The 16,152-nt window shown below is 42.0% G+C and overlaps 1 protein-coding gene across 1 annotated transcript in view; it reads left to right on the forward strand.

Moving 5' to 3' along the window:
• Nucleotides 1–16,152, forward strand: part of GUCY1A2 (guanylate cyclase 1 soluble subunit alpha 2) — a 163,906-nt gene that overhangs the window by 6,251 nt on the left and 141,503 nt on the right. Inside the window, exons 2-3 of the mRNA XM_082043437.1 lie at nt 9,531–9,592; nt 12,916–13,037. Coding sequence (XP_081899563.1) covers nt 9,531–9,592; nt 12,916–13,037 — 184 coding nt within the window. The remainder of the gene's footprint in view (nt 1–9,530; nt 9,593–12,915; nt 13,038–16,152) is intronic.

Here is a 16,152-nt window from a genome sequence, read left to right on the forward strand (position 1 = left end):
CGGCCTGGCAGCAGAGAGCAGGGTCAGGCCTGCCCGCAGGCCAGACATGCCAGAGCGCGGCAGCACCAGCGTTCACCCGGGAAAATTGATCTCAATTGTTCTGCGCTCCTCTGCCTCTGCCCTGGCCAAACTGCCCAGGTGCAAACAAGAAAGCCATTGTAAAGTAGAAGGGAATGTTATGATCATCAATAAATGCCCCTAAGTAGCAATGTGTAGTCCTGGCTACATCAAAATAAGAGTGAATGTCCTTAATTTGCAATTGCTTGAGCAGAGACAGTTGCCACTTTACAGCGGTCCAGTGTACTCCCGTTGAAACTTAGAATGTTAACACAGAGAAAGCCCTCTCTTCTCTTCTTACACCTCTTGAGCTAATGTAAAATGCTTTGAGTAGAAGAAATCATTCCATCTCATATCCAAATGTGTCTTCTTGCTAACTCTCAAACTAAGTTTCAAAATGAAGGCATTTGATTTGTCTGTAGGTCTCAAAGGGATAAGCATGTTTGCAGCTCTGCATTGTAGGTCCAGTCATACTGAGGAAATTGTTTTTTTTTTCTAAATGAGCAGAAGAAATTCCCTGAGAAGTACTGACATATAAAGCCTTTCATTTCCTATGTCTGCTAGAGCAGCACCAATGATTTTATGGAGTAGATGTGAGTTGCATTAGAAGATGAACAGGTAGCATTAGCAGTAAATCACCTATTATATTCTCACCTACTGAATGCATTCTTTCTGCAGCACAGAGCTTCTATCCATTCTAGACATGCTGAAATTCAGAGATGAACAAAGTGATCCCAGCCAGTATTATAATGGATAGCACCCTGAGATATTTATCCTTCACTGTCAAGGAGTTAGACTAGATGATCTAATAGGCAATTTCCATCTGTAATGTCTGTGATTCTTCTAGTTGAAAGGCAGCTGGGGATGCAGGAGTTATAATTTCTAATTATTATTTAGCTCTGCTTTATTTCTTCAGAGTGTTTTGATTGTTATTTCCATTAAATAGTATGGGGTAAAATTCTTAGTCTCAATCTTATTTATTAATTTAAGGCATTTTCTCTGATGTGCACAGGTATTTCTCTGTGAGGAGTACCACAGTTTGTAGGAGCTGGGGAGCAGAATAGTCTCAGGTTCAGGTGCTAGGTGGTACTGAGCTCAGATGCTTTCCCCTGCCTGGTCCCACCTGGATCATTGTGAGCTGTTGTAGGGCAGCTTGTTTTGCCTCCAGCTGTCAATCATCCCACTCTGAATCCCCAAACAGTGCCCTCCTGGGGATTCTGCATCTTCCCATCTTAATACCAAATCTGGTGCTAGTCACGGAGGTCTGCAAGCAGTTGGTGCTTTTATCTAAAGCACAAACCTCTGGAATCAGGAAGCTGGTTTTCATGAAGAAAAAAATACATTTTTATCTTGTAGATTTACAGAGAAACAAATTAGTGCACCCTAAAGGTTCAGAAGCTAGAGAGTAAAAATATAGCTTTTCCTGGTTATAGTATCAAAAGCATTATTAAACCTCCAAAGTTTTGTTTTTTTTTTTTTTAAATTCAAATAGTGGCTTATTTGGGGACTCTTGCTCCATTTCTGATTTCTGTCTGTGTCCTTTCATTCCATTCTTCAGCTATTGGGAAGGGGACAAGGAGGGATCCTGGCTGTGCAGGACCTGTGAGGACCTGCTAGAGAGCCTTCCTTCTTTCTGCATCAGAAAACTGTAGGATGCCAAGGGAGCCTTCCTTTTGTTTTTCAGTTCTGTTTTGCCCTAGTTGCAGTGATTTCAGTTCTTATCTCACCATTCTTGGCATTTAGGCATGTTGATAAATGTTGGTCTTCAGCTGGAGCCTTGATTCTTTGTTTACAGCCCCTTTAACATCAATATTTTGGTGACCAGAAGGACAGAGAAAGAACAGTTTTCCACTGCTTTCATGGTCATAGGTTAAATATTAAAAAAGCCCAGACTGGATGTGAAAGTGACTATTTTGTCATTAATTTCCTTCCAGATGGGCCAGGTACACACCTACTCATGTGTACTTAGAGATCTGTAATCACCTATGCACAAAGACCTGACTAAAATTGGGTCTGAAATATGAAAAAAGGAATGCTTTTCATTAATGAACGATCACCAGCCGCGAAGCTGGCAATTGAAGACTTACACATCTGCTGAGTTAGTGACTGAACACTACAGATTTGAAGCATGTAAAACTTCCACCATCAAAATGTTGGTTTGGCTGAGATCTGTGGTAGGTTGTCTCTCCTGCATGCAGAAGCGCAGGCTCCGCTAGGAAGGGCTTCGCAGCTCCCCAGGGCACAAGAGTCTGGAGAAGCCCCCTGACCCGATGGACTTCCTCGAAATTCTGATAGAAGCAAAGTCATTTCTAGCTGAGCCTATTGTGCTCTTTGATGCTTCAGCTTTCATGTCTAACATTTTAAGCACTCAAGTTTTTAAGAGCATGACTGCTGAAGCACTTCTGATGCTCAGCTAGGAGCCACTTCGCTTTTGCCAGGAAAAATCTTTGAAGCCTTGTTAGGGTTAAGGAGAAACTGCTGGCTCGGCCCACCCTGTTCCATAGAGTCCCTTTCTTCTCTAATTCTATCTGGTTATCTTAGGATGCAAAAGGAATGGGATTGAGAATTTGAAACTGTGTTTATGTAAATTTAGCCTGAGTCATCTGGGATACTGTGTGCAGTTCTGTCACCTCAGAGTGGGGTTTGTCCTTACTTAAACATTTAAAAGATGTCCAAGTCTAAAGCAATCACTCAACATATTTTCTAGATGAAAGAAATGAGTATTTCTAAAGACTGAGTCCTTAGGCATATATTGGATGCCAACTGTAGGATGAAATAGATCACTTTGGGTGCCTACAGTTGGGCAGATGAGCCCTACCATTTATTTCTAAAGGTGTTACAATCAAATCATAGGAACTATAGAGGCAACAGAAAGTGGGTAGGGAACAGGCTAAAGTCTCTGTCCTCTGAGAGGAGACTGGAAAGCTTACATTTGATTGCCTTAGGAAAGACATTTATAACAAGGGATGCAATTAAAGTGGAATTCGTCTCCCCTTTGTCTCAAAAATTGGAGGCAATGGAGTTTAAAGAAGGGAAAATTAAACTCAAAAAAAAGAAAAAAAATGTACACAATGTTTGAACTGGAATTCTTTTTCAAAGGAAGCTGTCAGAGTTAAAAAACATGGAATCCTTCAAGATCATTTAGAGAAGTATCTCCATAGAGATTTTCTCCAGTTAGTCATAAAAGCAGTTTTGAAGAGCGCTTCTAGCTTCAGGTCTTGAACCAGTTTCACGCTACTGGAAAACTGGGTGAGATCTGGCAAGAAGGGCAGATTTCTCTATGTGTGCATCCTGCAAACAGTGGTGGCCAGCAGAGTCACAGCAGCTGTCATAACAGGGCTGCCATAGTCAGGATCGCTGCTGTGCAACGGCAGCGGGCTTTGGTTGAAGCACTGATTTGCCAGGTGGAAGAGCTGTAGGAGACAGTGAGCAGGCTGTACGTGTCAAGGAGGATGGACAGGTCTTTACAGAGGCCCTGTAGAGCTGAGAACCTGAGCCCCATGTTGCAAGGAGGGAGAGAAAAACAGAGCTAACGTTGAGGGTCAAGGCTGGAAACTCCTGAGGTGGAGGAGGTTGGAGGTTTCTTACTGCTGACAACACAGATAGGGCCCCTTTTCCACCTGTGGTTCAGCAGTTGCAGAGCAGGTACAGTGCCCTGGGAAGAAGTGGGAGAGATGACCTCCCTTGGGATGAGACAGCAGAGCCAGCTGAGCTTCAACTCTTAGAGGCTTCAAGAAGAGGAGGGTGGTAGGTGTCAGAAACTCTCTCCTGAGGAGACAGAGGCACTCATCTGGCAACCTGCTGTGATGCCTCAGGAGGTTTGCTGCTTGCCAAGAGCTCAGACATAGTGTTGCAAAGAGGCTCCCAAAGCTTATTTGTGTCTTGAACTGTGACCCCTGCTGTTCATCCATGTGGGCAGCAGTGACACAGCCAGGGGAGACCTGGAGTTTATCAGCAATGACTACATGGCTTTGAGTGCAAGGACAAAGGGTGTGGTAGCCCAGCTGGTGTCTCCTTGATCCTGCTTGTGAGGGGGAAAGGCTCTGGCTGGAGCAGAGACATATAGTAAGGCAGTCCCTGGCTGTGTGGCTGGTGTTGCTGGCAGGGCTTTGGTCTCTATGGGTATGGAGCACTCTCTGAGGAGCGAGAACTGCTGAGCAAGAATAACATTCATCTGAGAACATGAGGTGAAGGTGCCTTTTCTAACAGGCTTCACAACCCTGTGAGGAGGACTTTATGCTTGTTGGGGAAGGGGGTTCATTTGCTGAAGAGAAGGGGGAGCAGTTAAGACATATCAGGGGAAAAACAAGACGGAAGAGGCTCTTACGCTCACTTCATAAAAGCCACATGACTGCGAGCCCATCTCAAGTGCCTGTGCCCAAATGCGGGCAGCACGGGGAACAAACAGGTGGCATTAGACATCCCCATGCTGCCTCTGCTTGGACTTCCTGTGGGATTGCACACAACCTTGTGTGGAATGGCTCTCAGGATGGGACTGCTGCAGGAGATGGACACAGGCTCTTCAGGAAGGACAGGCTGGGAAGGTGAGGAGCAGGAGCTGCGCTCTGTGTAAAGAGGTGGCAGCAGTGTGGGGGCAGTTGCCTCTGGACAAGCTGGCCCAGAGCCTGAGGGTCAGGAGCAGAGGACAGGTGAGCCGGAGTGGTGGGATGTCTGCTACACACTGGCTGGTCAAGAAGTAAAAGCAGAGGAAACCTTTAGACAGCTGGATGAAGCCTTAAAATGGCAGGCCTTGGTACTCGTGTGGGATTTCAACCAACCCAAAATCCACTAGAACAGCAATAGGTCTGAGCACAAGCAATGGAGGAGATTTTTTGGAGTGCGCTGAAGACAATTTCTTAATGCAGGAGATCAATGCCTTGACAAGGGGTGGAGATACTCTGCTGCAGCTATTGCTCACAAGCGAGGAAGAACTGGTTGAAGGTATAAATGTTGAGGGCAGCCCTGGCTGCAGTGATTATGAGATACTGGTGTTCAAAATATGAAGAGAAATGGGAAAGACAAATATGTGGAGTCACAACCTCACACTTCAGGAGAGCAGATTTTGGCTTCTTCATAGATCTTCTTGGCTGGATCCAGGGAGCAACTAGCCTGTAGGGTAAATGGGCACAAGAAGCTGTTTGATCTTCATGGACCCTTTGACACCCTTCTCAAAACACAAGAAGAGTTCATTATGATGTGCAGAAAATAGAGCAAGCATGGAAGAAGGATAGTATGGATGAACAGGGACTTTAGCACAGAGCCCAAATGAAAAAAAAAAGAAGACATCTATAGTAGCTGGAGGATGGGGTGGGATGGGGTGCCCTGGAGGGACATTGAGGGATTCAGGGATAGAGATAGGAAAGTCTCCCACTCATGGCAATCAGGGGAGGTACTTGATGACTAGAAAAAGGCAAACATCACATCCAAGATACGGTGACAAGAAGGACAAGGAGGATCCAGAGAACTACAGACCAATTAGCCTGACCTCAGTGCCTGGGGAGGTTGTGGAACAAATCCTTTTGGAAGCCTTTTCTTAGCACAAAAAAGGACAAGATGGTGATTTGTACCAGCCAGGCCAAATTTTACCCCTTTATTCTCTTTAACACCCTTTACACAATTTTATGCCCTTTACTGAGGATGAATTATGTCTGACCAACCTGATTGACTTTGGTATGGTCTCCCGTAGTCTCACTAGAGCCAAAATGGTGAGATGTGGACTTCTTAAGGGGATAAGGTGGGTTTAATATTGGCTGGACCTTAAGGCTCAAAAAGTGGCTGGCCATCAGGTCCAAACTCAAAATAGCAAACAATTACCTCTCCATATGCCTCAAGGACTAATACTGGGGCCAGCAGAGGACTACTAGGATGGTCAAGGGATGGCGCATGTGACATCTGAGGAGGGGCTAGGGGAGATGTGTCTCTTCAGCTTTTAAGAAGAAATAGCTTTGGGAGTATCTTGTTGCAGCTACCTGATGAGGGTGTGTAGAGAAGATGACACCACACTCTTCACAATGGTGTACAGCAGAAGGATGAGAGGCAAGGAAGCTAGAGGATGGGAAATTACAAATCCGTGTAAAAAAAGAAAAAAATGTCACCAAGGTATTCACACACTGGCACAGGTTGCCCAGAGGGATTGTGAGATCGCCACCCTTCTGGAGAAAGATCTGAGCAACCAGTTATGAACAACCAGTTATAACACAAATTACAGCATGGTTGTGTGATTCTGATTTTTTATTATTTATTCTGACACATTAGGGTTACCCATGGCCTGATGACTAGATTCAGAATTAGTTCAGGGAAGTCTGTGGCCTCTGGCATGCAAGAGATTAGTCTAAATACCTTCACCGTCCATTCTACCTCGTATTTCACCATTCCAGATGGAGCTTAGATATCATCTGGTATGGCAATTCTTGCATTAATTTACAGTTAACAATAGCAGTACTGACATGTCTTGAGTTTTCGTTAGAAACATGAACTGATGTGACTATTCTATTTGTAATGCATACCAAATATTAGTAAATCATTATAATAAAAATTAATTGTTAAAATTTACTATTTTAGGTAATATACACAATTTTATGTTTATATTAAATCTTTCGTTTTAAGTGCTCATGAAGCTTTAAAACCTCTTCAGTAAATAAGCACCACTGGGTACCTGTGTGGCATGAATGTACATTGTGGTAGAAGTGCATTGTTTTAGGCTCTCTTTTATCTTCGTGACTGGCAGAAGGTGTTTCTTGGAGAGGCCACTAGAACAAGATTTAGCTATTTTGCCTCCATCCAGTCTTGCCATTGGATGCAGAAAAGAGCTGGAAATGTTTTCCTGCTCACTCTCTCTCTCATAGGCAATGTGTAGTCAGCCCTGGAAGAAGTGGTACACCAACCTACCCTTCTAGGTAGCTGTAACCATCTTCTCTCCATTTTCTTTAGTCATGGCCGTATTGCAGAATTGCAAATATAGCAAAATGACATTCACCAGTGATGAAATACAGCAAACTGAGAAGATGACCACAGTGGCTTTTTAACCATGCACAGTGACATGGTGTAATAATTCTTGTTAAAAATGAAGAAAGACTATATGACTCCTTAGGTCAATTTTCATACTGGCTACAAGCACGTTACATAGAGCTCTGTTTATGACCAGTGTTTTAATAATAAATCCTGTTTTTTGTCTGTACTTAGAATTTTCTAAGATTTGATGGGAGATACTAATGAAAAGGGGTATGAATTAATGGGATTGTATGACAACAGCTAGGCAGATGATTTAGCTTTCACAAGAGAGAGTTAACAGTACTTTTGATTTTTTTTTTTTTTTTAAATTCAATAGTGCAGGAGAAGGGAGGTCTATTGATGAAATAAGCTCAGGACTTGGAGTTTGCTTATATGGTCAAATCTTTAGGTATTCAAAAGGATTTTTCCCTGGGTAAGGGGTGCAACGTCTGTGTGTCAGGCATGAGAAGGTCAAAGGCAATCTGTGGAGGACTGCTCAGGTGTCATAAGCTACAAAACTTCCTGAGAAGACAAAAAGCTATTAATGTTTTTCTTCATCTCTGCTGTGTTACCAGGCATTGCTGCCTTCCATACACTTGCTGTAAAAGCACTTTGGGAGAACCAGAAAGGAGATTTAATTTAACAATCTGACATTTCTACCATTCCTTGTTTCATGTCAGAGGAGGTGTTGGTGCAGTCCTGATGTCCTGTGTGTAGGACGTGAGACTGAGGGAAGCACTCTATGGAGATGGGAGTTGGCAGCTGTCTGGACCTCTTTGCTTAGAGCCGTTTTGCTTTATCTCATTGCTAGAGTGGAAAAATGCATCTTTTCTATATGTGAAGAATGGATTTTTCTGCTTGCTGAGCACAGAAAGCTTCTGAATCTCTGTGAGAACATGCCATGAAATATATTTGTAGCCCACCAGGCCTAAGGACTTCGACACCTGCTGTACCACTGAGAAGGGGATGGTTTTATGATATGTGATAGTTCCATTCCTTGTGTTTTGCAAGAGAACATGTAACTTTTAATGCCTTTTAGCACAGGAAACTTAGCTCCCACAGAGAAGTAATTATCTGATACAAAATTAACAAAAAAACCCCTCTTTCAAGGTTTACATCTACTTTAAGCTTATTTTTGTTCAGTGCATGCATTTCTAGACATTTGAACTCAAAAGCGTAGACACATTATTGTAGTTTGATATTAAAAATTAATTTTTTACAATTGCACAAACCTAGTGCAGGTTGGTATACACTTTTTCAGTCCTGTCGTCATCAAAACAGATACCTCTGAGTTTGCAAAAGGCAAATTCGTGGACGACAGTTGGAAGAAAGCTCAGTTCTTGAACTGCTGGATCTGTACAGCAGTAAGCAGAATCTGAGACTTTCAAAGATGATGGTGGTTTTAGAATGATCTTCCTCTGATTAAGGGGCATTTCAACTATTACTTTCCCAAACAATTAGATGCCTTTTCCAAAAGGTATGGAAATACCCATTATCTCTAAAATTTGAGTGTCTGCTATTGTGAGTCTGATAAAAATATCCCTGTGTGCCTCTGATACAGAAGGAAGGCTTATAAATCCCAATTGTGTCGCTTTGTCTGCTCTCTGGCACAAGGACAGAATGGACAGGTGAAGAACCTCAGATTTGGTACAAAGCAATCATTTTGGAAGAATGATGTTTTGCCATAAGTGACTTGGAAAATTCTGAAGAGAATGACATAGATTTCACATTTTCTTCATTTACCTGAAGATCTCTCATGAGAGATTCAAAATAATAGGAATTGCAGCAGCAGCCATAGTAGTAAGGAAAATAAAAATATATAGGTACATATGTAAATATGCATTTTGGTGAACACTGTAGTAGTAGTAATAATGCAATTAAACACATATTCACGAAAGTAGTTTGGTGAACACCTGTTAAAATGAAATAGCATAGAAATGCTTGAAACATGTCATGATTTCCTTTTGCTGAACTTTAGTTTCCTGATAATTTAAAAGATTACTGGAGAGTCATAGCTTGTCAGGAAAGTAAGCCAAAATTAATTGTGTCATTATAATATTCTTTAGTACAACATGTTCTAGGGAGCATACAAAGTTAAAAAACCCGATGCCTTTTCCTGGTGATACTTTCATCACAAAATAATAGCATCTTCTTGCAATTATTTTAAATTAATTATTTAAAAATAATGATATAATTGGTGGGTGATAGTTTTTGAGAGCTAATAGTGAAGTGTCTCCTTTGTTATGCACAGCTAGTCTTGTAAGCAGTATTAATTCTGTCACATTGTAAAATTTCTTCCTATTTAGATGGTGAAGTAAGATATAAAGGATGAATAATATTTCATATCTATTGCCATGATGGGCACCGAGCAGGTAGAAGATGAGGAGGAGTAAAAATGGAGAAGAATAGTGTTATAAAAGTTAATGTTAATTAACCTATTGTACTTCCCTAATCTTATGATTTTTTAAATTATTCTTCCGTAGCCTCAGACCATTCGGCAAACTCTACAAAGGACACTGCAGTATTTTGAACATCAAGTTATTGGGTAAGTGTTAATAAGAGGTAGTGGAAGGTGCATGGTAATTTTTTACTCTGTGCTTCCGAAGTCACATCCTTGTTTGACCAGCTTCTAAATTTTTCCCACAAGTTCTTAGAGATGCTCTGGGGTAACTATACACTCTACAGACGTGAACGGTAAACTGCTGTCCAGTCCTGCTTCCATGCAATCCCATCAGAGCATGACTGCTCCATTAACAGTGATGTTTCCTATGTAAGGACAACAGGGATTCTTTTTTGTAAAAATATAAGATCTGTTCCAATTGGCTTTTCACAGAGCCAGCTGAGAATGCTGGCAAAGTTATTTACATTATGACCTGAGGTCCAAACGTTGCAAAATCCTGCATTAGTGCTCATTACATAGATGCACTGTTACATACTTGCAGGTTTTTGCAGAAGCAGGGCTGAAAACCATCTCCAAAGAGTTTGTAGAAAAAAATTAATAGGTGACTGAGGAGTAAAAAGAAAGTAATAGGAAGTGTCATCATGAAAACCATAGACATTCTCCCATTGATTGAAATAATCTTCTCTCAACCTTTTCCTTACCTGCACAAGTATTATATTTTATTGTCACAGATAACTTACTTTTCCTAACAGAGTCAGAATATAATGGCCGTGTGTCTATAGCCATTAAACAGCTGTGCCATATGACAAATGAAGAATGCTTTCCTCTCAATTTAATTACACGGATGTAAGGGATTTTTTTTCATGCTATGCTGAGGATCTTTTTAGAATTTATGACATAGTTTCAAAGCTCAGTGCACTGGAGGGAATTGTCCTTGCCTGTTTCTCAAAGTCTGGTTAAACTTCCCAGGGACCCCTGGCTTGGTGGGTGATACCTGCCATATTAGCGGATGGGCTGGTTCCTGCGGGCAGCGAGGGGCCCGTCTCGCAGGTAGCTGTGATACCCACCGCGGGGCTGGCAGTGGGATGAAGCCTTCTGCCTGCTATTTTATTCTGTTACTGAAAAAACTGCATGAGGTTTCATGTTAGGATACTTCAGAGTGTGAGACAGTGCCTCGAGGAAAACATGTGCAGTAACAACGTGGCTTTTTATTTATGGCTACATGTGGCTCAGATGCACTTTTTTAATGGACGAAGTTTAAAGCCAGGACACTCTGAAAACCTGTAGTTCCTGTGAATTACAATACAGTGACTCAGCTTTTTGAACATCAGTATGAGTTTGTTAAAGTAGCATCTGTCTCTACCAGATGTCCTGTAATTGCCCTGCCCCATGATCTTAACCATTGGTACAAACTGTGGTGGTTGACCTTGGCCAGCTCCTGGACCCACTTCCAGATGCTCTGCTCTCTTGCTTCCTCTCATCAACAGGACAGAGGGGAAAACATGATGAACAAGGCTTGGGAGTAGAGATAAAGGCATTGCTGTTCCCTCTACCTCCTCTCACCCCAAGTGGCACAATGGGGAATAGGGATGGAGGTTGTGCTCAGTCCATAACAGCTCCTCGCTGCTGCTCCTTCCTCTTCACACTTTTCTCCTGCTTTTTGTGAGCTGTCCACAGGCTGCAGCTTCCTTCAGGGCACATCCCTCTGCTCTGGCATGGGGTCCTCCACCAGCTGCAGTGTGGATATCTGCTCTGCTGTGGTCCTCCATGGACAGCCTCCTTCCCTGTGGTCTTCTTCAGGGGCTACAGGGGAATCTCCACTCTGGCACCTGGACTACCTCCTCCCCCTCCTTATTCACTGACCTTGGTGTCTGCAGGGCTGTTTCTGTCACTACTTTTCCTCATCCCTCACACCATCATGAGGTGATTTGCTGTTTCTCAAATACATTTTCCAAGAGACGCCAGCTGCTTGGCTGCTGGGCTCAGCTGTGCCCTGTGATGGGGCCGTTGGAGCTGGATCCAGCTGTGTCCAACACGGGGCAGCCCTGTCCTCTCCTTACAGCAGCCCCTGTAGACCCCCACACAAACAGCTGGGTGCTGACAGCTGGTACAACATAAATGTTCATCCAATCTCCCCTCCTGGTCAAGATCAGAGGTGAGGAGTGGCCCTGGTGCTGTGCAGGGTGTTGGTAACACTGGCTGAAGAGCCCTGGCCCCTGACATGGCGTGGGGCCAGGCTGTGACTTTGGGCTCTGGGTCAGCTCGGACAGTGTGTCAGGACATGGCCTCGTGCCCGGCACGTGTCCTGACATTGCTGGAGACATGCAAAGTGGTACAGACCATGCAGCTCAGCAGCCCTTCCCAGAGGTTTCTCCATGTCTAACATGAGCCCACTCTTCCCAATATGCTTTAGTCCACATGGAGAACCAGTTTCCCTGTTGGGGGGTAACGTGATGTGCTGCTCTGAATTCTTTGTAGTTCCTTTTCCACAGGTTCTGGCAACCCAGGTGCTGAGACTTTACAGGCATTAACCAGATGAAGAGTCCAGTCCGTAAAACTGCAATTCATGATTTATGAAGTATAAACAAAATATGAAAGCATAGCAAAACTGTTATTAAAATACTCATTAGATAAGCTTTTCTCTCTGCATTGAGCTAAATCAATTGTACATTTTGCCAAGAGCATTATCACTCTGCTGCTAATATTTTCTTCACTTGTGTTCCCTCTTGTCATCATTATCACCTGCATAAAGCTGTGTTTTAAACATGGTTTGAACTTCTATTCTGTTTCTGTTGCATTAAGGAAAAACAATCCAGCAAAGTTAAATCAAATAGAATAATTTAGATGGTGGCTGCTTTTTTCTGGTTGGACTCAGTAGCTCTGTACCTTTCATCAGTGGTGGGATTCTTTTTATTTTTTAACAGGCTATAACACAAACTTTATTCTTGATAGCATGGTGAGTTGCAGCTTGACATCCTTCTTTCTGCTGAGATCTTTGCAGAAGATAATCCACAGAGAAAGCTTGGGTTTAAACTTGCAGTGCTAATGTAATGTGCTGTGGAAGATTTATTCTTCTTATTAGATACTCACCATTGCCTCATAAACATCTTGATTGGAGTTTACAGTACAACTTTGTTACAGACAACATCCCAGCAGGAATGATGTATAAGACAGATATGTCTGATACCCTTCCCTTAGGCTTCAGCCCTTTGGTGCTGTTTTTTTCTTATGTCTTCATTCTCATTACAGATAATATTCCAGATTCTAATATAATGTTTGAGATACCCAGGCTACTAATGTGTTGTCGTCTGTGTGTGGTAATGCATGAATGGAAGGGGAGTGATAGAGGGGAGAAGAGGGAAGAGACAAGAGTAAAGGCATCCTTTACCACCACTTCTGAAAGCCGTTTGTCGACTTTGCATTTGTATAAGGATATGCTATAACTTTTGAACTTTTTTTTACTGTAGTTACAGGGATGCAGAGAAGAACTTTCATAATAGATCAGACAGATGCTCCTATACAGACTGCCCTGGCAATGAAGAAACTGAAGATGTCTCAGGAATTCTCCAGTGTACGGCTAATGTACTAGGTATGTATTTTTTTCAAGGGAATTTGTTTCCTTTATTTGGAAGGCAAGTTTACTGACCAGCCTAATACCAGCAATGAACCAACGAATTTTTGCTCCAACAAAGGAAATTTAGGATGTAGTCAGTGCACTGTTACAACATTTGTCTTCTTTTCTACTTACATTTTGTTCCTTTGAGACAATCCAGACAGATTTTTTGGTGGAGTCAGTGGAGTTGTATTGTGCAATACCCAGGTTGATGGCAATAATTAGAAAAGTTTCAAAGGCTTTGAGTCCAAATGGACTTGTGTCTGTGCAGGCCTTGGTTTTGGAATTATCTCAAGTGATTTTATAGGGCTCCTACAGAACAGCAGGTACCCTTATCGTCTATGGGCCTGGTGGATAGAGAGCCTGAGAAACAGCAGGATGTACCTGAGACACAAAATATTCTGGAAACCTACATTCATACTGAAGAATGCTTGCTGCAATAAGCTTTTAGAAATGTTGCATGTCAAGATGATGCCATCCATCACCAAAGTGCAATTGTCTTAATAGGTGCCAAAATTAGATACCTGGCCATTTGCATCCATTCATATTATTTATCCAGCTTATTCTCCTTTCCAAGTTTTTAGTAAGCTTTACTAAAGCTTATTAAAGCTGACTTTAGTAAGGTTTCAGTCAGATCTGTGTTGCTGATACTAATCTATCATAAGAGGCAAAAAAATGTGCAGAGTTTAACACTAAGAACTTAATTTTTGACTGGAGTTGTTTTAACTGTTTCACTTCTGTGAAACTGGCCATCTTCCTTATTTCAGAGTAAACTTTACAGATTGAGCTACAACTTTATAGATTGCCTGAGTTTTACAGGGAACTGTGGGGAGAAAAGGTAGTAACTGCTTTTAAAGATAATTGTTTCAAAGCAGTAATTTCTAAGTTATTTGTGATAGTCATTTGCAGTGTAGCAAAGCTGATGTTACACATCTCTACTTCCAGGACTGTAACAACTGATGGTAACTTTTTAAGTAAGTTCTAAGATATAAAGTGTTCTCATATATTAATTGTATGCAATTATGCCGTCTACTGTTGAGAAAGTACTACCAATGTGGTCCTGTTGGTCGATGTGAATTTATCCGGACTCTGTTCAGGCTCAGTCCTGCAGCCAGGTAACCACAGCTCCCCCACGTGCAGCACAGCGGCCGAGCTGTTGGAGCTGTCTGTGTGCCCACCACGATCTGGCATCAGCCGTTGAGCATTGTCATTTGCCATCTGCTGCTTTCATGGAAGTCTGCAAAGGGAGAGTTGTCACACTGGTTTCTCTGTGGGGAAGGCCCTTGGTGTGGCCAGAAAGAAGGACATGGGCCAGTGGCAAGTCCTAGCAGCAGAGGTGGCCAATAGCAGCCTGGGCTGTATGAACAGAAGCAAAGATAGAGGTTGAAGGGACTTGTTATGCTCTTCTACTCTGTACTTGTTAGACCACATCTGGATTACTGAATCCAGTGTTGGAAGCCCAGAACCATAGAGAAGTGGATAAAAAGGGAATTGAGTTACTGTATTGGGGAATTATTAAAAGAGACATTATTGAAAATAAGTTTGGTGAGACTTACTGTTGGAAAGCTCACCTTTTAAAGAATGAATTTGGATTCACAGAAAAAAAAAAAAAAATCAATGTGAGCAAAACACTGAGATAATTTGAAAGCAGTACTTCTTTACTTTTCCTTACCTGGGACAGGAACATAAGGGAATGAACAGTAAAACCAGCTTCTTATTTTTAATTGTAGCTCTTATCACAACAGGTAAATAATTAGTGTAGGCTGTGTAATTAATTCTCACATATGTAGTTATTTTTCTGGTTGAAAAAGGATTAGTAAGAGTTTGTTCTGTGCAAGAAGGATGTAACCACTGGGGTGTGTACCTGGAGCAATTGGCATTGCTGAGGCAGAAGACAAGAACGAACCTGGCTGTGATGGAGGCTGGAGGAACTGTTGAACCCAATCTGGCTCTCTGTTTATATGAGCAGTAACAAGGACTTGCTGTCTGAGGCTGGTAGAAAGTGTTTTCATAAAGGTGCTTGAAAACAACCTGCTGTTCTCTTACCTTAGATAATAGCAGCATGGTTCACCTCTCATGACCCTCTAAAATGCCTCAAAAATAGTCTTTTGGCATTCCTTACTTATCAGAAGACAGCAACTGCTGCAGTCACTAGTAAACTTAGAAGACTGTGAGCAGATGCTTCCGACTGTGGTCCTGGTGCTTCCACTGCACACAGTGAAGTGCTGACTGCAAGCTGTATGCTCGTCTATATGTATGTGATTTATCAAGTACGGATACCGGAATTTTCCTCCTGTCAAGTTATCACTAAAGTGTGACACTATCTTCCTGCAGTGGAAGGACCTGATTCTCCTCATCACCTCTCTTAGTTGCTCCTACTACAAGTTTAGACATCAATAGAGCTTTTCCCGCTTTAATCCACTGTAATTAGGGGAGTTATGTCCACTGTGCTCACATGCTGTAAACTGTGTTTGATACCAGATCAATGGCACAGCTTTCCTTTGCAGTGACAACTTCTGAGACTGGAATATTTAATTTAACTTTGTACCCTTTTCAAAATAGTCCAGACAGCTTTATGATGGACTCAGCTTTCTTTAATTGGTGCGTGCCCGCTTCTACAGTGTCCTCCATAGGCATATAATCCAAAGGAAAAACAAGTGACAATATATCGGAAGTTGGGAGAAAGACAAAAGAAATCTTGAAATCTAAAGGCAACCTTTATAAAGTTTCTAGTCTGATATAAGGTATTTCAAAGAATAAGCACTGGTATGTTTTATCCTGTTGACACAGACAGTGCTTTATGTGGCTAGCTAAATGGTGTACAGAGCAGATTGGTGGTGTTAGTTAGAACTTATTTCAGAAATAATGATAATAAAAAGATTTCTATGATGAAGTAAATTATGTGGGTGACTACTATATTTCTTTAATAAGTGACTATAAATTTAAACTGAGGTATGTTAGAGGGGAAGATTGTATATGAAGAGATTTCTTATCAGACCTTGCACAAGCTTTTATTCTTTCTGTGCCTCAATTTACCATCTGTATAATGGAGATAACTTTTTTTTTCCCCAATCCTTTAAACCATATGTCA

The sequence above is a fragment of the Streptopelia decaocto genome, assembly GCF_964273445.1.
Source record: "Streptopelia decaocto genome assembly, chromosome: 1".
NCBI lineage: Eukaryota > Metazoa > Chordata > Aves > Columbiformes > Columbidae > Streptopelia > Streptopelia decaocto.